The sequence below is a fragment of the Stylophora pistillata genome, chromosome 1, assembly GCF_964205215.1.
Source record: "Stylophora pistillata chromosome 1, jaStyPist1.2, whole genome shotgun sequence".
Lineage (NCBI taxonomy): Eukaryota > Metazoa > Cnidaria > Anthozoa > Scleractinia > Pocilloporidae > Stylophora > Stylophora pistillata.
In genome coordinates, this window is record NC_142519.1 from 30425715 (window position 1) to 30446507 (window position 20793).

At 39.1% G+C, this 20793-nt stretch overlaps 2 protein-coding genes and 1 pseudogene across 2 annotated transcripts in view; 2 read left to right on the forward strand and 1 right to left on the reverse strand.

Moving 5' to 3' along the window:
* LOC111331806 (uncharacterized) overlaps positions 1-20793 on the forward strand; it is a 69405-nt gene that overhangs the window by 41195 nt on the left and 7417 nt on the right. The window lies entirely within an intron of this gene.
* On the reverse strand, positions 106-1580 carry LOC148742056 (uncharacterized; annotated as a pseudogene).
* On the forward strand, positions 14003-20476 carry LOC148742057 (uncharacterized). The gene is made up of 3 exons (XM_088732722.1): positions 14003-14721; positions 15322-15351; positions 19669-20476. Exons 1-3 carry the CDS (start codon positions 14718-14720, stop codon positions 19989-19991), a joined length of 357 nt encoding a protein of 118 aa, XP_088588848.1. The 5' UTR covers positions 14003-14717; the 3' UTR covers positions 19992-20476.

The following is a 20793-nucleotide window of genomic DNA, read 5'->3' on the forward strand; positions in this document are numbered from 1 at the left end:
GGTTCTGTTCTCATCTACAGCGCAACCTGTGATGGTGGGAGGTCGACCTCTGTTAGTCTTGCGTCATGGGCAAAACCTCAGTAACCCAGATTTCTCAACTCCTCCTCACATCTGTTCAACGAAAGATATAACCCCAATCCCCCAACATCTAACCCGACCACTTCCACACCACTTGTGTGGAAGACTTCACAAACTTTCTATACTGTAAAGCTAATGTCCAAACTTGGGTACAGCGCCTTCACATCAAGTGAGCCAACGACAATATCTTAGTTATATATAGTTATATAGTTTATATCTGACCACTTGCAGCCCAGAGGCTGAATTACGGGTGCAGTGTAAGGTTGAGAACAGACGTCATCTTCCGTGACTTGGCTGTCATTTAACTCCTTGAAGTCAGCTAACATCTCCTCAGTATTCCAACAAACACTCTTCTCTTCCCTCCACACCTCCGCCAAAATAAAACTCATCAAATGCGACAATTTCCTGTCGTAGGCTGATACTGCCCCACATACCGGTCGAACCGGTGGACCAATAGAGGGGTCATCTGCGTTCTTGTGATCTTTCCTAAGAGCATACAAAGGGAGCAAGGTGCAGTCACTTAATAACATGTTACTCTTAATTCTTGCTTTCCCACCAACACCTTCCTCCCCAGCATTGAGGATTCTCACCCACAGAACCGAATGCGCATTCGCCTCCGTCTGTGCTCTCTCATGCAACTCATCCGTGGCAGTTAGATCATTCTCCACATGCGGCCGACATGCAACACGATAGTTATCCAAGGTGTCAACAGCAAATTTCCCAGACTTGTCCGTCTGATAGACAACTATGTCCTTATTGGCTCGTAAAGACTTCAACCCTTGCTGCTCTTCTGTTGTCAAGTTATTCCCAGTGGAACCCACTCTCTGATCAGCGATGTACTCTTTAGTTGTTCTCAACAATCGCCCTTTGAGATGCTGCATTTCAATCTCATTCTCGTTCTACAACGCATTTGGAAAGCAAACTCGTCTATTAAATGGTAGGTCCGTCGGGCGTAAGTACTGCAAATTTATGACCTTAGTCTCTAAGTCAGCCGGCCAAACCCTTTCTCTCTCTCGTTCCCCACCCTCTTCCTCCTCTCCATCTTGTTTGGACGTAGTCTGACGGGACATCGACCAACGTAGCTTGGCCAATCCTTTCTCGATCTGGGCCTCGCATGATGTCTGGTCTACACGATCATAAACCGCAAACTTCGGTGGAAGGCATAACGTTCTCTTCTCCTCCTCGGTTAGTTATACACCTCCATAGCATCGGGGTCCGACGAAAACGTGTCTGGTATATCCTGATATCCAACAATTACGCCTTCAAACTCGCTCACGCAATTCAACAACTCCAGACGATCATATTTTCCTAATATAAAGCGGACCTTCCTCTTCCTCTTCTTTCTTAAAGCTTTCCAATGTTCCCGCTTCTCCTTCCTCCACACCCTGTTGAATGGGAATACCACACCTTCCTCTTGTAAAACAAGTCTGCTTTCCCTCCAGACCTTGGTGTTTCGATATCGTTCTTTTCTGACGACAGACCATGCATCGCTCACTTTCCATTTTGACTAATGTTGACTAATAGTTTTCAAATCGGCCGATAAGGGCGGCTCAGTCGTTGTTTGGCGCACCGACCTCTACCAAAAAGAAGCTTTGCGGCAACTTTCTGACACCTCTTTTTATCAAGAGGTCGACTAAGACCTCACTGCCAGCAATCAAAACACCGTCAAGAATACGATCAACCAACTCATAACTAAACAATAATTGCCGGCCACAGCAAAAATTCTCATCATAACTTCTTGTATTTACTTTTTACCTAAAATTCACAAACCTAACAACCCGGGTCGGCCCATTGTCTCGGCTTGCAGTTGCCCTACCGAACTTATCTCCAGCTATCTAGACAAAATTATGGCTCCCATCGTCAAAACTTTACCATGATCGTATATTAAAGACAGCCAACACGCTCTTCAAATTTTTCGCGACTTTAATTTCCTTGGCCAAAACAAACTTCTTTTCACCATGGATGTTACATCTCTTTACACTGTCATTCCTAATGGCGAAGGTCTTCTGGCCCTTAAACATTTTTTTGATCAACGTACTGTTAAGGAACCTAAATCTGAAACACTACTACGCTTAGCCGCGGAACTAGTGCTCACACTCAATTGTTTTTCATTCGGGGATAACTTTTTCAAACAAACCAATGGTGTAGCCATAGGTACCAAAATAGGACCTAGCTATGCCAATCTTTTTGTAGGTTTTGTCGAACACCAATTTTTCAGCCAATACAACGGCTCCAAACCTGAACTCTACGGTTGCTACATCGACGACTGTATCGGCGCCCCCTCCTCTACCAGAGAGGAGCTGACTCAATTCATAACCACAGTCATTTCTTTTCACCCGGCTCTGAAATATACCTGGGAAATTTCTGAAAATTCTTTATCCTTTTCAGAAATCAAAGTTTCCATTGAAGGCAACGGTTTATTTATGCACCAGTGTGTATTACAAACCTACAGACTCGCATAATTACTTGTTGTATTCGTCTTCGCATCCATCTCACGTTAATAATTCCATTCCTTTTTCTCAGTTTCTAAGACTTCGTCATTTATTTAGTGGTGACTCTGATTTCCACCACAAATCAGAGTCAATGTTGCCAGTTTTTAGATAAACGTGGTTACCCTGATTCTTTCGTTCAACCGGGTTACCACCGCGCCCAACTTATTGATCGACATTCAGCACTACAAACGTCACAAGAGGAAGATTCCGACCGCATTCCATTCACTCTCACGTTTCACCCTCATAACCACTCAGTTAAATCCATCATTCTTAAAAAATTTAAATTACTTCAAAAGGATCCAGAGACAAGCACTATCTTTTCGCAGCCTCCGCTCATTTCATTCAAACGCGACAAAAGCATAGGCAATTTTTTGGTCAGAAGTTCTTTTCAGACTAATGACCAACCAGGCACTTTTAAATGCGCTCGTGCACGATGCAAAACGTGTCCTTTCATTCACAACACTGAGAAAATATCGGGACCCAAACGATCCATTAAGATCACCGATCACCTCACGTGCACCTCCGCCAATGTAATCTATTGCATAACTTGCACTTATTGCAAAAAGATTTACATCGGCGAAACAGGCAGAAGACTAGGTGACCGATTCCGCGAACACCTTCGCGACGTGGAGAGGAATGACCAGGACACATCGAAACCAGTCGCTAGATATTTTAATTTACCTAACCATTCGAAGCAACACATGGCAATCTGCGGTCTTTCCTTACACTTAGGTAGCACGGAAAGCCGTAAAACTCTTGAACAAAAGCTCATCTTTCAAACCGGCAGTCTAAATCCCACAGGTATCAATGAACGCTTTTCATTCCACTAATTTATTCTTGTTTTTCTCGTTGACATGTTCCCACCAATCACGTAGCTCCTTTTTTTGCTTTTAAAAGCACACACAACCCACAATTCCCCTATTCGCTCCGACAAAGGGCTAACGCTCGAAACGCCAGCTTTTATAATCGTAACGGTGGCCAATTTACCATTTCAACTTTGTTGATACATTCAAATTATTTCGTTATCCCCACCGACGCAGCCCCAAACAGTTTCTTTAGAAACTATCAGCCTTTAATGTTGACTAATGTTTTAATCCGTCACCTGGGCAGTTTGGCGCATAACTTCGAAGACAAACTCTCCACCGATGGTAGTGGCAGGGTCTTTCAGAACAAATCTCCAAGCAAATACGCTACATAGCACGCGTTCTGCAGTTTGATTGTTTGAATCATTGTGTGTCTCGTAGCTTCTAAAACTCGTCTGGGATTACCACATCGTTGTGAAATTCTACTTATCGAAGCGAAGAAAGTATTACTTAACGCCATATTATAGAGAATAGAGGACAGTTTGAAGAATTTGCAAACTAGGTGTAAAGGGTTAACCGAGCCAGCTCTGTTTACGAGATCTCCCCTCACTACATTTTCTTGTCTAATAATCCTAATGTGTTCACTTGTAGAGGCAGGCTTGAACGGCTCCGGATATCTCAATTCATTGATACCTTACAAAAGTGTGAAAGCAACTGTACATGCGTACTTTTTCTGTGTTTGCATAGACTCCTAAAAACACTCGAGGAATTCAACGCAGTTCCGCAAAACGCCGACTGCTTCTCTGGTTTGAATAACTTTCTAAATTTCTCGAGCTCATTCCCAACCTCCCAAGTGTTTTGATGAGGTCATTTGAAAGTCTTCTATCGTCTATAGCTAGTATCGGAGACTGTAAATGTATGTTACCGAGTTACGGGAGTAAACATGGCATCTTCCAAATAGTAGGGTTACGAACTCTCTTCAAGAGGAAAGTAAATTTCAGTTGGAACATTCAACTTGATTGTATAAACTGAATATAGATAATGGTATGGTAACTGGAATACACTTGGCCGAAAAATAAACAGCAGCCTTAACGTTGGTAAAGGTGACTAGTGAATATATAGCAGTGTCTTCAATTATCACAATTATTATAATCTGATTCGCTGCTCTTCTCGCTATCCATCCCTTTATAGACCGTAAGGTGAGTGTCCTAACAGTATGCGGTTGTGAAGAAAATTTTTTAAAACATGTTCAGTCCTCTCCGGTTGCTAAGTTTGGAACGACAATTACATTTATGTCAAAACAATTAGATTGTTCGTTCTCAATTTCTGTGCGTGAGAGTTGTTTCCGACGCTTCAACCCTTGAGCTCATAATTTAATTTACTTAATAAATAGTTGTGTTGTTTTCTAGAAAGTTGTCAATTAAGAATGAGTATAATACTTTGAAATAAAGACATCTCTATTTTTAGCTGGTATCCCAGCCCGTTGGATTATTCTCTCTCGTTATACGTGATAGCTGATTCACGCTCGATTAAAATCTGACGCTAATAATTTTATTGTGAAGGTGTAGTCTGATCGTCCGGGTGAGTGTAGTCCTGAGAAGGACTGTTGTCGGTGGTAGTGACTGACGTTTCGACAACCTGTGCGGAAGTCATCATCAGAGTCAAGTGAATGATTGTTGTCAGTAGAATGACAACATCTACTGATATCTACTGACAACAATCATTCACTTGACTCTGATGATGACTTCCGCACAGGTTGTCGAAACGTCAGTCACTACCACCGACAACAGTCCTTCTCAGGACTACACTCACCCGGACGATCAGACTACACCTTCACATGTTACCCCCGGGTTCAAACCATTTACTGCAATAATTTTATTGTTAAATAGCTGTAAAGTTTTATTTCATACTTCTCGTGATCAGGAAGATGGTTAGTCTTACGAAAATACAAATAAAAGTTTCGATGAAGTTGAAGTTAAGAAATTTTTATGAAATATTCGGAGAGCAGTTGAAAATCGAGAACCGAGACTTAAGAATCAGGAAAAGTTAGACCTACAAGGCTCTCATCTTTGTATATCAGTACAACTCAGAGCCTCTTAATGGTAGCCGAGGAGAAGCTTGGGAAATTAATCTATTTTTAAATACAAGGCGTCAACTGCCTTCGCCCTCGAATGTCAAGACTCGGCGTGTTTACATGCTGCGACAAGGTATCCTTGAATGGTATTACAATTAACACCTCAGGCCGATGGCTTTAGTCACGATAGATATGGCAGACAGCGATGGAAACTGTCAACAGTTAAAAGAAGAAACTATTTATCAGTTTTAAATTGAATTTTTATATATGTAAGAGTTACAACGTGAGCTACAACTGGTGGTGTAGTATCGTCATTCAGACACAAAGAGACTGTCTCTTCTTCATTGCCAAAGGCTAACTGAACTGTATTAACAAAAACGTTACACATAGACATTGCCAGAAATTTGGGTCAAAATGCCGGACGCGCGTGCGCATTGAGAAGTTTATGGCGGCGAAATCGTGTAAGGAAATGTATGGGATTTCGACAAAAATCCAAAATACAACAATACGTGTCAGACTATTCCCAAGCTCCGACTCGAAAAATGTTCAGTGAAGATTAGGCTATACTTCTAACATAAAATAATTTAAAAAGGTGTTTGTCTACTTCCTTCCCGCAATGTCAGCAATATTCGATATTCGAGGCTAGCCATTCCCTCTTGTCTCTTTCAAATAAAGCGTAATCCATGGCAAATGATCGTAGATTTGAGGAGCAACCCTTCAAGAAGTCAACTAGCTCTGACTCGCTTTAAATAAAGGGAAGTTCGAAGTAAGCAAATCATCCATAAAAAGAGACATTTCTCGACAATAAGATACTTCGAAAAGAGCTTGAAAATTGGTATTTTTGCTCTGTGGAGTCTGTGATCCGAGACCATCCTTGAGAACGCACCAGAAGGGAAAGCGTTAAAAGAAAACCCTCCTCGAAACCTTCAAACTGCCGCCATATTTGCTTTTCTTATCCAGCAATGTTTGATGGGAAATAAACTCATACCAGACCGCCTCATACTAAAGTAGAGCCTTTAATAAAAATTTTCTCGCGCGAAAATTAAGAAGCAGATCAGAGAGATCTGTATCAGCACGATCGTTGAAATGTGTTTTCAACAGGGAGAAAAAGCCCTTTTCAAGTACGATTTGCCCAGATCTTCCCATTATTTAATGCAAGTGGTTTAAGCTACAATTTCCAAAATGTCTGACATCTTAGACGATTACAAAAAAAGCCAGTTTGAGGCATTGAAGCTTAGTACGGTGTCCCTTGCATTACATCAGACAGCAAATTGCTATAAGTCGCTCTGCCTTAAAAATACCAAGAGATCAGTTCAAAGTTGTTTGTCTTTTGCTTTTTTCTCCATAAAGAAGGTCCACAGAACTTAAATCGTTCAATATTTGGTATGGAATTTGTCTTGACCGCCATCTTTGTTTTCATCCGACTGCAATCCGCTGACCAATGAATGCGGGAGCAAAATGTCCTCGATTTCTGGCGATGAGTAGAAGACTTTACTGACTTATAGTAATTTTACAGCGTGCAGGTATTTCCAGTACAGTAGGATCACTGCGAGTAGTACATTTACTGAATTAAGCACAAAGTACTCACCTTAGAACCCATATTAAGCTCGTTGTCAATAATTACAAGATAGGTGCATGTGTAATCAATACACTACAGGTGGGGAATAAGATCTTTCGTTTTTCTAGGAAAATTTTTTTGCATGCAAACAGATTGCAAAGCCTGGAAAAATACTGTATGAAAATTACCTACACCGCGGCCCAAGGGTTCAAAGTTCCCAGACTGAAAAATATTTAGTAGGCGTGGAAACAGCTATGAGAAACTTGTTTGTAGCCGGATGTCCGTAGGGAACTCGGCCCACATTGTCGCGACCAAAGTTGAAATCTTCCGCTGGGATTTCACCTTTGATTCTGTGAGTTAATTTTCTTCTGGGGGGGGATTTATTGTCTGCATCACTCATCATTTATCGTCTGAAATCTTTCGGGGGGGATTTCAACTCTGAATCAGACATAATGCAACGCTGATCAAATTATCTAGAAAACGTTTCTAGATTATTCTAGACCGTGCTTTCGTGATCTTTGCGATTTCGAAGGCTGTTCAGAATCTGCTCGGAAAATAATGCAAAGGCGCTCTACCGGTTGGAGATACCTGAACATCAGTATTCTTATACACGGTATGTTAGCATTGTAATGCATTCGACCAGTATATTTTACAATGGAAACCTTAGAGCACTTTGGCCACAACGACATCAAGGACTTGGTAAATATAAAAAAAGCATTTAATGAGCACAACAATTGCCATATACGTAGCACGTGCCACGTACCACATGCCAGGGGCGAGACAAATTTTGTTCGTTTACAAAACAACAATATCCAAAACAACAAGACGAGGGGTCAAACTTTGGAGTCGTGTGAGGAAGAAGAACAGTGACGACAAATTATTCGCTTTTCTATTTAAAACTCAACCGAGACTACACTGATTCACACCACCGATCAAATACTGCGTGCTATTGACGACAAGCAATTAACTGCAACAGTCCTCCTTGATATGAGCAAGGCCTTTGATAGCTTACACCACGGCACTCTTCTGGCTAAACTCCAGGATATCGGTGCATCTACAACTGCTTTACAGTGGTTCCGGAGTTATTTGTCAGCACGTCACCAAGTTGAACGCATCAACTCTACTCTGTCAGATCGCATGCAAGTAAGAAATGGCGTACCTCAAGGAAGTATACTCGGCCCACTTTTGTTCAGCATTTACGTTAATGACTTACCGTCAATCCCACAGTACTGCTCCCCACAATGCTATGTTGATGACACGAAACTTCTGTTATCCTTTGCACTCTGCGTGAGAGAGGGGCCAGAGATAAAATAAATAAGGATCTGCTTAAAATACGGAACTGGTACTTTAATAACCAGCTACTTTTGAACCCAGACAAGACGAAACTAATGATCTTTGGAAGCAGACAAAACATTGCAAAAGTGAATGATGATTTTAATCTGTCCCTTTTCGGGAAAGATCTTGTACCTGCAACAACCGCTAAAGACCTCGGTGTAATTATGGATCCCAACTTAACTTTCGCAAATCATATTCTAGAAATAGTTTCTTCGCGCATGTCACGTTTAGCTCAGATAAATAGAATTAAGCACTCTTTTGACAAACAGTCCTTAATTATTATTATAAACTCACACGTTTTCAGTAACTTATTTTATTGCTCATGCGTTTGGAGTAATACTTTTCAAACAAATTTAAAAATGTTACAGACAGTCCAGAATTTTGCCTGCCGCGTAGTAAGTGGAAGAAGAAAATACGATCACGTGTTTCCAACTTTAAAGGAACTACGCTGGCTGCCAGTGAAGGAGCATCTTTACTACCGTGATGCCGTAATGTCATTTAAGTGTCTAACTGGTTGTGCTCCTGGATATTTATCTGCACAATTCATTAGACGATATGATGTCACAAATCGTAGAACGCAAAGTTCTCAAATGCTTAACATTCCTCGCTTTAGAACAACAAGTGGCCAAAGGATATAGAGCAGTTACTTTATGGAATTACTTATCTAACGATCTTAAACTTTGTGAATCGGTTAATGTGTTTGAACACCGCCTTAGGTGTCGCCTCTTAAGTAACCTTAGCACTTCCGCTATTTAACATTAGCAATTTGATCCTGAACCCTAACTGCTTCCCCCCCTCTTGTAAATAGTTACTCTTATATAATATTTTAACCTCATTTTATTTTATTTTATTTTGATTTAATATATTTAATACTATACAAACTTTGTGAATCGGTTCATGTGTTTAAACGCCGCCTTAGGTGTCGCCTCTTAAGTAACCTTAGCACTTCCGCTATTTAAGTCAGTCATGGCTCTATTTCAAGTCTGATATATAATTTTTAGCTTCATTGTATAATTAATTTTTACCTTAATTGTATTGCCTCTGAAAATCCTCTTTGGGGAAGAGGTAATAAAGTATGTATGTATGTATGTAACTCAACACCGCCTTTACGTGTTATGCTGAAGAGAAGAACTGGCGCCCGGGATAGGCAGTGTTGCGAATAAACAAATTTAAGTTGGAACATTCAACTTCCATTCCTTACAGTGTATAATTTTGGAGTAGATAAAAGTATGACTACTGGAATACACTTGGACGAAAAATAAAGAAGCACTTTCTGAAATATGTTTTGCAGCGTCGAAGTTTGTAAAGTTGATTAGTAATGTAAAAGTGTTTTCAATTATCACAAATGTTGCAATCTGATTCGCTGCTCTTCTCGCTATCTATCCCTTTATAGACAGTAAGGTGAGTACGCTAACGGTATGTGGTTGTGAATAAAATTAGATAAAAACATGTTACCGTCCTGTTGCTTAATTTTGAACGACAAGTAAATTTGTCAAAACAATTAGATCGTTCGTTCTCAACTTCTGTGCGTGGGAGTTGTTTCCGCTGCTTCCCCTTAGTCAACTCTCGAGCTCATTATTAATTGTTAAATAGCTGTATTGTTTTCTAGAAACTTCTGTTCGTTAAGAAAGAGTATAATACTTCTATATAAAGGTAGCTTCATTCTTAGTCTCCCAGGAAGTTGGATCTTTTCATCTCGATTTTTATACTCGATAGCTGCATGATTCCTGCTCAATAAAAATCTGAAGTTAACAATTTTATTGTTAAATAGAAGTTTAGCTTTTTGAATACTTCTCGTGATGAGGAAGGTGTATTATCCTTCAAGAGGGTCTATATTAAGAAACTTCTTTCTAAAATACAAATAAAAGTTTTAATGAAATTGAATTTCAGAAATACTGATGAAATATTCGGAAAGGAGTAGAAAAAAAGAACCCAGACTTCAGAATAAGGAAAAGTTAGACCTCCAGAAAGCTTTCATCATTGCATATTAGTAGAACTCATAGCCTCTTTTTGATAACCGATACGAAGTTTGGGAAGTTAAAAGATTTTTAAGTGCACAGCGTCAACTACCACCTCAATCAAGACGGTATGGAGATCTTGGCCTCGGATTTCAAGACTCAGCGGCCTTTCATATTGCGACAAGGTACCCTTGAATTTGGATATCAAAACTAATTCAATTAAACAGTAATTAATAAGGTACATAATCCTTCAAGAGGTTCTATATTGAGATAATTTCTCTCTAAGAATATGAGTAGTTGTTGTCATGGAATTGACGTTTAAGAAATACTCTTAAAATATACGGAGAGTAGACAAAGACTGAGAACTTTAATAGACTCCAGAATCAGCAAAAGTTAGACCTGCAAAAGCTCTAATCCTCGCATATGAGTAAAACTCGTAGCCTGTTTATGACGGCCGAGAACGAATTTTGAGGAAATTGAGCTTAGATACACAGCGTTAACCGCTCCCAAACAGGAAAGCACGGAGATCTTAGCCCTCTAATGTCAAGACACGGCACGCGTACAATTTGGATATCACAATTAATACCTCAGGCCGATGGCTGTAGTCACGATAGATACGGCAGACAGCTATGGAAACTGTCAACAGTTAAAAAGGAAACTATTTATCAGTTTTATATCGAGTTTTTACATATCCCTAGGAGTTACTACGAGAGATACAACAGGTGGGAAATAGGATCCTTCGTTTTTCTAGGGAAGCCCTTTTGCATGGAAACAGGCTGCAAAGCCTGTAAGAATAATGTATCAACATTACCTACTCCGCGGCCCAAGAGTTCAAAGTTCCTAGACTGAAAAATATTAAGTAGGCCTGAAACAGCTATAAGAAACTTGTCAATAGCCGGATGTCCGCAAGGAACTCGGCCCACGTTGTCGCGACTCAAGTTGAAATCTTCAGCTTATAATCTTTCGCCACAACGACAACAAGGACGTGGTGACCTGTACGTGCGACGTGCCACGAGTCACGTACGGGGCAAAGTTCGTTTACAAAACAACAAGACGAGGGGTCAGAGAAGTCGCGAGAGGAAGAGGAAAAACGACAGCAAATTATTCGCGTTTCTACTTAGAACTCAACATTGCCTTCACGTGTTACACTGAAGAGAAGAACTGGCACCCAAGACAGTCAGTGTTCCAAATAAGCAAATTTAAGTTGGAACGTTCGACTTCCATTCCTTAGGATTGTATAAATTTGGTGTAGATAAAGGTATGATTATTTAATCACTTTCACCAGAGTGTGGTGAGGGTCGCACAACTGAGCGAGGCTCCAAATTAAGTGCGCCCTATATCCCACCCATCCCACCCCAGGGGAGGACATCCATCACACAGTAATCTCGTGTGTGGGAAATTAACGTCTCCTACCCCAACCCTGCAGGAGACGGGACCTCCATTTATTCGTCCCTATCCGAGAAGACTAGAATATCTAACCATTTCTTGATGTTATAGAAAGGTAGCAAATTCTTCTCAATTATTTTAAGACCCTGAGTGTTGGTCCGGCCGGGGCTCGAACCCTCGACCTCCCGCACAACAGTCCAGCGCTCTATCCATTGAGCTAACCGGGAGGCGGTTAGCTCAATGATCACTGAAAGACACTGACGAAAAATAAAGAAGCACTTTCTGAAATATGTTTTGTAGCCTCGAAGTTTGTAAAGTTGATTAGTAATGTAACAGCGTTTTCAATTATCACAAATGTTGCAATCTGATTCGCTGCTCTTCTCGCTATCTATCCCTTTATAGACGGTAAGGTGAGTAACCTAACAGTATGTGGTTGTGAACAAAATTAGATAAAAACGTGTTACCGTCCGGTTGCTTAGTTTTGAACGACAATTACATTTTTAGATCGTTCGTTCTCAACTTCTGCGCGTGAGAGTTGTTTCCGTTGCTTCTCCTTAGTCAACTCTCGAGCTCATTATTAATTGTTAAATAGCTGTATTGTTTTCTAGAAACTTCTTTTCGTCAAGAAAGAGTATAATACTTCTATGTAAAGATATCTTCATTCTTAGTCTCCCAGGAAGTTGGATCTTTTCATCTCGATTTTTATACGTGATATCTCAGTGATTCGCGCACGATAATTAATTGCTAAATAGCTGTTTAGTTTTTTTGAATACTTCTCGTAATGAGGGAGGGGCATAATCCTTCAAGAGGGTCTATATTAAGAAACTTCTTTCTAAAATACAAATAAAAGTTTTAATGGAGTTGAAATTCCGAAACACCGATGAAATACTCGGAAAGCAGTTGAAAAAAAGAACCCAGACTTCAGAATAAGGAAAAGTTAGACCTCCAAAAAGCCTTCATCATTTCATATTAGTAGAACTCATAGCCTCTCTTTGATAACCGATACGAAGTTTGGGAAGTTAATGGATTTTTAAGTAAACGGCGTCAACTGCCACCTCAACCAAGACGACATGGAGATCTTAGCCCTCAAGTTTCAAGACTCAGAGGGCTTTCACATTGCAACAAGGTTCCCTCGAATTTGGAGATAAAAACTAATTCAATTGAATAGCTATGGAGTTTTCCTGAAACTCTCCGTAATTAAGAAGATGTATAATCCTTTAAGAGGTTCTATCTTGAGATAATTTCCCTCTAAAAACATCAGTAGTTGTTGTCATGGAATTGACGTTTAAGAAATACTCTTAAAGTATACGGAGAGTAGACAAAGACTGAGAACGTAGCCTGTTTATGACGGCCGAGGACGAAGTTTGAGGAAATTGAGCTTAAATACACGGAGTTAACCGCATCCAAACAGGACAGCACAGAGATCTTAGCCCTCTAATGTCAAGACGCGGCGCGCTTACAACTTGGATATTACAATAAACACCTCAGGCCGATAGCTTTAGTCACGATGGATACCGCAGACAGCTATGGAAACTGTGAACAGTTAATAAAAGGAAACTATTTATCAGTTTTATATTGAATTTTTATATATTGTAAGAGTTATTACCAGAGATACTGCTAACAATAATAAAAAAATAATAGGACACTTATAATGCGCAAATTCCATAAAATGTTGAAATGCGCATGACAAGATTAAAATACGAAATAAAAAGGCTAAAAAGCTAAAATTACGATTAAGAGGAAACTTACAATAATTAAAAAGCTGAAACTACAATTAAAAGTAAACTCACAATAATAAAACAACTATGATAACAACGTTTGACGGAAAAGGTGAGGGTTTTTAGTTTGGCTTTTAAAATACTAACTGTGCTAGCGCTTCTTATGTCAAATGGTAACGCATTCCACAGCTTCGGTGTAGCACAGGTAAAAGAACGATCACCTAGTGTAGCTTTAAATTTAAAACGCGGATAACTAAGTAAAAGGTTATCCCTGGGAATCCTTAGAGAAATGAGAGGCGATAAATAAGTAGGAGCTAAAAGTTAAGAATCTTAAAAGTAATTAAAAGTATTTTAAACTCAATTCTATATTTAATCGGCAGCCAGAGTAATTCATAAATAAGAGGCGTTACATGACAAAATTTCCGTTCTCTAAAAATCAGTCTGGCGCAAGCGTTCTGTACTAGTTGCAGTTTATTCAACAAGCAGTCTGGTAGTCCATATAAAAGACTATTACAATAGTCAGGACGACTTGTTGTGAGTGCATGGACAAGTACCTCAGATGATTGCCGTGAAAGATGCTTTCTGATCCGACGAATACTATAAATATGGTTAAAAAGAGGAGGCGCAGATTTTTGTGATGTGTGATGCCATCGACAGCCTAGAATCAAACAGAAAAACCAAGATTTCTCGCGAGTGGCACGGGAGGAATATCTGAGTCACCCACACATATACTGATAATATCTAGCTTTCCCAGCTGTTGTGATGTACCAATGATGAGGAATTCAGTCTTGTCGTCATTAAACTTAAGATCATTATTCAACATCCAAGAACGAATGTCTGATGCAGTCATCCATGTTCCTTACCACAGCAAGTTGTTCAGCTCTGTGGTTCGCACTAAATGAGATGTAAACTTGTGAATCATAAGCGTAACAGTGAATGATGGGAAGATGATGTTTAATTATCTCAAAAAGCTCACTCGCTCGTGTACAACGTGAACAGTACCGGACCAAGGCAGGAACCTTTAAGCACGCCGCATTCTAATTTAAAAGGTTTATATAGTGACTCCTTGATCATTATCCGCTGAGTTCTTCCAGAAAAATGGGATGCAAACCAGGAGAGGGCTTTTCCTTGTATACCAAATGAGTATTCAAGTCGACGTAGCATGGTGTTGTGATTAAACTGGTGGGAAATGAGATCTTTCGTTTTTCAAGGGAAACTCTTTTTCATGGAAACAGGCTGCAAAGCCTGGAAGAATACTGCATCAATATTACTCCACGACCCAAGAGTTCAAAGTTCACAGACTGAAAAATAATTAATGGGTATGGAAACAACTGTATGAAACTTGTCAGTAGCCGGATGTCCGCAAGGAATTCGGCCCACATTGTTGCGACCAAACTTCTGTGAGTTAATTTTCTTCCGGGGGGGGGAGGGAATTATTGTCTGCATCACAAAGATGAAATCTTCTAGGGGGGATTTCAACTCTGAATCAGACATAATGCGACGCCGATCAAATTATCTATAAAACGTTTCTAGATCATTCTAGACCGTGCATTTCGTGATCTTTGCGATCTCAAAGACTGTTCAGAATCTGCTCGGAAAATAATGAAAAGGTGCTCTACTGGCCGGAGATACCTGAACATTAGTGTTCTTATACTCGGTATGTAGGCATTTAAGTGAGTGTTTTGTTTTCCAAGCATTAGTTGTAGACGCACGCGGGAATGTAGTAGGTAGCCCGATGGATGTTTCCGGCTTCGAAAAAAAAAAAAAAAAAACGAAAAAAAAAGAAACCTATTACCCAATTAAGATTGGGCGAGTTTTATTTAAAAATATGTTGATATATTCAATCAAGCATGGTTGTCAAAAATCTTGCGCAGGATTTCATTGTCCTTACTGAGATGCCTCTCTTTCTCTGTTCTTAGGGCTGGCGCGTGTTGCACTTAGCGCTGAAGGTAAGTTCTATTCTTGTCTATATTTACTTGGCTTTTCAAAATATTCCAAACGATACGGGAGTGGCGGGATCTGGTTGTGTTTCCGTTATAATAATCAAAATGTTAAACGGCCAAATCAACAACCTCCTTTGCTTGCATAAGAAGATAAACTTGCGATAAACATTCAGGTTTTATCGTTCAAATTTCTATTTGGGAAATATAAATAAAATTTATTTACTTCTCTTGTTGAGCTGGATCGAATCAAAGGGACGACCACAGTAACCTGCTAGCGTGTTCTTTTGAGTATCGGAGGTTAAACTTTTTATCAGCGTTTACTATTTGAGGGAATCATTTGGTGAGAGTGTTGTCTTTATCTATTTATTTATTTACTCAACTTTAATTATACAGATCTTGATATACAAATTGTAGATAAATTAACAATTAAAATAAATAAAAAAATCACAAGATCTGAATAGTTAAGTAAGTTTATACAGAATACGAGGATTCCTTATAATAATAAAGTACCTCAATTAAAAAACATATATGTCTATTTATATGCATAAAAAACTATACAGGTTTGCTCAAATATTAAGAAATATCATGACAATATATTATCAATCAGTTATAAAAATCTATCTTTATTTACGTTAAATTTATTGAGATAAAATTTGTTAATACTTTTCTTAAATGATGAGAAATGTTCAATTGTTCTGATATCTAGTGGTAGGCAATTCCACAGGTCTACAATACGATTGAAGAAAGAAAACTTAAAAACATCAGTTTTAAAAAGGCCTTTCACCTGTGTAGCTTTACTATTTGTGATGTTATATTTGGGTGTCTTAAAATTTACCTATGACAAAACATTGAAATCAATATAACCTTTCAGGGACTTAAAGAAAAAACAAAGATCCAATATCTCTTCTATATTCTAAAGGTAAAAGATTCAGTTTGACAAGTCTCTCAGGATAACTTAAGTCAGTGTTCAGGATAGATTTGGCTGCACGTCTTTGTACACGCTCAAGTGCAGTGATCTTTACTTTAGTGTAAGGTGACCAGACCTGCGACGCATATTCCAGCTGTGATCAAACAAGTGATTTGTATAAAATTATCGATGTTTTCTGATCACATTCATTGCTACAGTTCTTTTGATCATGCCCAGCATCTTGTTGGCTTTACTGATGATGACGTCAATGTGATTGTTCCAAGATAACTTGGTAGAAACATGCACACCAAGGTCTTTCTTAGTTGTAACTGACATAATCTGTGAGCCATTAAATGTATAGGTTGAATCAACAATATTATTCTTCCTTGTGATTGCACGATATTTGCATTTCTTTGAGTTAAACTCCATGAAGTGATCAGCTGACAAATCGTTTAGATTTAACAGGTCATTTTGCAGTTGTTGAACATCACTGTTGTCATCAATGATTCTGAAGCATTTCATATCATCAGGATACGGTTGTACAGTGGTGCTTGAGTGTATAGTTTTAGGAGCCGTATTCATATAAATTAAAAACAGAGTGGTCCTAAAATGGACCCCTAACTGGGCACTCCTGATGATATTGTGTACATGTTAAATATGATCTAAACCAGGAGAGCAGTTTACCTCTTATACCCATATTAAACAGCTCTTTCAATAAACAGTTAAATGAAACAGAGTCAAATGCCTTACCATAATCCAAAAATACAGTGTCAAGTTGTTTTCTTTCGTCGAGTGCTTTGGCAAAAGCATGACTGGAGTAGATCGGAGGAGACTAGTAACACAAGAGCGTCCACTAACAAAGCCGTCTTGCAAATGGTAAATTTATGGTTGGAAGAATGTAAAAACATATGAGAACACTCATTTTTAAAGGAATTATGATATGATACACAGCAACGATCTTCCTCTCAGAGTAGGTCTCAACCATCTCTCTATCGTCAGACTTGAAGACTGGAATCAAATTTGCAGGTTTCCATACTTTTGGGAAACAACCACTGTCCAGTTGTTTATTGCACAGGGTGCAGCGGGGGAATAGACAAAGATTTTGAGTATTCCTTCAACAGACGCGATGTTATTTCATCTGGTCCACAAGATTTGGCAGTGTTCAGGTGATCCAGTAATTCCCTTACCATAGATGGTGAGATGGTAATGTTTCTTAAAGACTGGTCGTCATTATCAAAGTCATTGAAAAGTAGTCCTCACGAAGGGGAACACAATCATCTCTCTTGAAAACTGAATTAAAGTAGTTATTGAATAGTTCTGCCTTTTCTTAAGCATCAGAGACTTTCACTCCGTTGTATTGCAAAGATGTTGGAATTCTTTGATTGTCGTATTTAGCTTGATAATAAGCCCAGAATCGCTTTGGGTTTTCTGTCAGAGTTGATGACAGACCTTTGAAATATTGTTTACGCTTCCATTTGATAAGTGATTTGAGTTCCGCACAATACAATCAAAATATTGCTCAGGGATTTTCAGTGGATGAATATTTGGCCCGCTTTTATGTCTCTCTTTCTTTCTAACAGATTTGAGAACTTCAGCATCAATCCATGAAGGACTATTAGCTGATTTTATCTCAATCTTAGGGACACAGTCGTTAACAGCTGCAAGAAAAAGATCCATTCACTTGACAGTTTAAAAATCCACGTCATTTCCATCCGTAAACTATATCCTAAGGAATATAATTTAAGAGTTCTTGTAATCTGTCAAAATCAGCGTCCTTATAGTTGTAAACGTTTCAATGGCCTAATGCGCATCAGTGGAATAATGATGTCAAAAGTAATATTAGCATATGGTCCGAGGAAAATTGCCCTGAAAGAATTGTAATGTGTCTAACAAATTTAGGAACAGAAGTGATAAGTAAATCAAGTATTGTTGAGTTGTCATTTGCAGATCTTTAGCAATGCAACGAGGGTGAAGATTTTGCTTTTACATTTTCTTGTGGGTTTCAGTATAATGCCAAATGGTTCGAGAGTGTTGTTAGTGTTGAGGGTAAGATGTTTTCATCTGTTTTCCGATTTTAATGGTCAAAGGGAGACTAAAGTGAGTTGTGAATGTTCTTATACATTCCGAGGGTGTAGTTTTTTCACCAGATTTTACCGTTAGGTTGAATCCCTCGCTTTCGGCAGGACGGTTCTGAGGAGGGCCACTAGTTTATTAGCATTTAGATGCTATTTCGTGCTACCCTCGTTAAATAAAGACTTTACTTACTTACTTACTAGACCTAGGGTGAATGGCGAGTGTCCTTAACCATGAGAACTTTGTATAGCTTGTGTTCACTGTTGTTCATCCTTCGGATGAATCTTTTGGCGGATCAGTTCGAAGGACAACTACATGAGGAGAGTTCTTTCTGAACACTTAGAGGATGGTTGGAAGAGAAATCTGTCATTGATTTACCCACCGAGGCCACTATTAGGCTCGATTTCCAAATCTCCCTCGAGTGTGCTCTGCTGAGTCAAGAGTATTATCTCAGCTACAGTTTCTATGTTTTTGTCTGTGCCCTCGCCTATGTGCTCAGTTCTCCTGAATTGTGAAGGAATATCTGTCCCTTTGTCTCTGAATTGCGAGGCTGTATTGTATGTGGTCTAGGTGACATTCCATGATTCAGTGCCGGTAGGCAAAGGTTAAGTTTGGACACGTGAAGAAACGCGACTAAATATCTTGTTTTTTTATTTATTTAACTTGTAAAAACTTTATATAAGACTATATCTTTGAAATGTGTCAGAGAAAATCATTCGCGGAAAGAAAATCTCTCAAGGAGACCGAAGGTCGGCAGCATACACTCCATCAGTTTAGTGTATCTCGATTGCAGAAAACCACGCATGGTTTAGAGTTACATATTGAACTTTGCTCTTTGAATGTACGGAACCTTTAATCAGGCCTGATGTTCGTGTGGCGCTTGACAGACTTTTGTTTTGAGAAATGATATATCTTCTTCATTGTTAATCGGCTTAAAGGGAATAAATGAGATGACTTAACTTTTTGAAGATAACATTTTGACCCGATTCTATGCGATGAATGTGTAAGACCTACACTATTATTCTTACTGGTGGCCAAATCGCCGAGCCGGAACACACAAAATCTACTTTTTCGAAGTCGTTTTGATTCCTTAGGAAACTTCTCTAAATAGTTATATTGTGTGGTGTTGCTCCAACTCTCTGACACTATAATATCAGCAGTCATATTATCCGCAGTTGTTCTCTTTACAGACAGAGCTTGTTTGACAATCGGGAGCTTCTAAAATTGGACATCATTTCTTGTTTTTTCAAGACCTTTAAATTTAATTTAAGGGTAATGCTTTAAGGGACTAAATAGTTTAAGTTTCTTGGTGCTAATAAGCGCCTAATAATGTTTGTTTGCAGGCGAAAAGAGTGATACACCACCTACTATGCGAAGAAACAGTTCAAAGCCAGGTCTCCATCAGTCCAGGGCTACAGGATTCCCAACAGCAACTACTGCCTTAGATGCACAAGGACAGGTCACCCAACTTAAAACAATACTTGGGGTTGTGATTCCTGTGTCCTTTTTCGTTGGCATTGCTTTTGGTATAATCATGTTAGACTGGAAACGACGCCTTTGTTCTTCAAGAGTAGCGGCGTCTTCCAACAGCTCACCGGTTTCAAACAGCGCCAATTTTGAAACTCATCAAGTTACTGAGACCTCACTTGTCTCTCAACCCCTCTAGGATGGAGTTGGATGGGAGGGGAGACAGGAAGAACATTATACGGTCAAGTTTATCTGTGCGAGAGGTAATTGTTTACTTAAGATGTAACATAACCTGGATGATATCGAGAGAAAGCCATATACAGGATGGACGCTTTGTGAGATGACAGAAAAAGGGGTTATGAGAAGAAGACGAAGAAAAAAAAGAAGAAGGAAAAAAAAAGAAAAAAAAACGAGAAGGCAGAAAAGTTATTTAATGATATGTTCAGATAATTGATATGTAGCCTTAAGTATCGTATCACTTGTAGTTACGGACTAAAAAACTAAAATTAAGCCCACATTCACACCAAAGCTTACGCATGTTTTCAAGCTGTTTTGTTAAACTTACCCTGTTAAACATTTGGTTATTAAACATATTTTGTTGGTGTGAATGGGGGTATTGTCATAACTGGTTACTAACTTTATACTTTCACTTTGATGTGAACTGTGATCAAGCATTTGTTGATATGCATACAGTTTCAGTGACTCATCATTACCGATGTTAATCTGAGCGATTTCTTTATAAAAGAAAACGTTGTGTCAAGTCAATATATTGAAGAGAAAAGTCATTTCGAACTCACTGTTGTTGTTCCGTAGTCAGCAAGTTTCAATACTCCATTTCATTTTTTTACGAAAGTCAACAACAATTGGCTATAAATAAAGGAGACATTTGGTGATAAGAGATGCGTTTAAATTTACCAGGTGTCCCAGTAGAAAGCGGCCACTAAATTCACCAATTACGCGCGTGTCGTGACTAGAGGAACTAACTAGTTTAAATTCATACT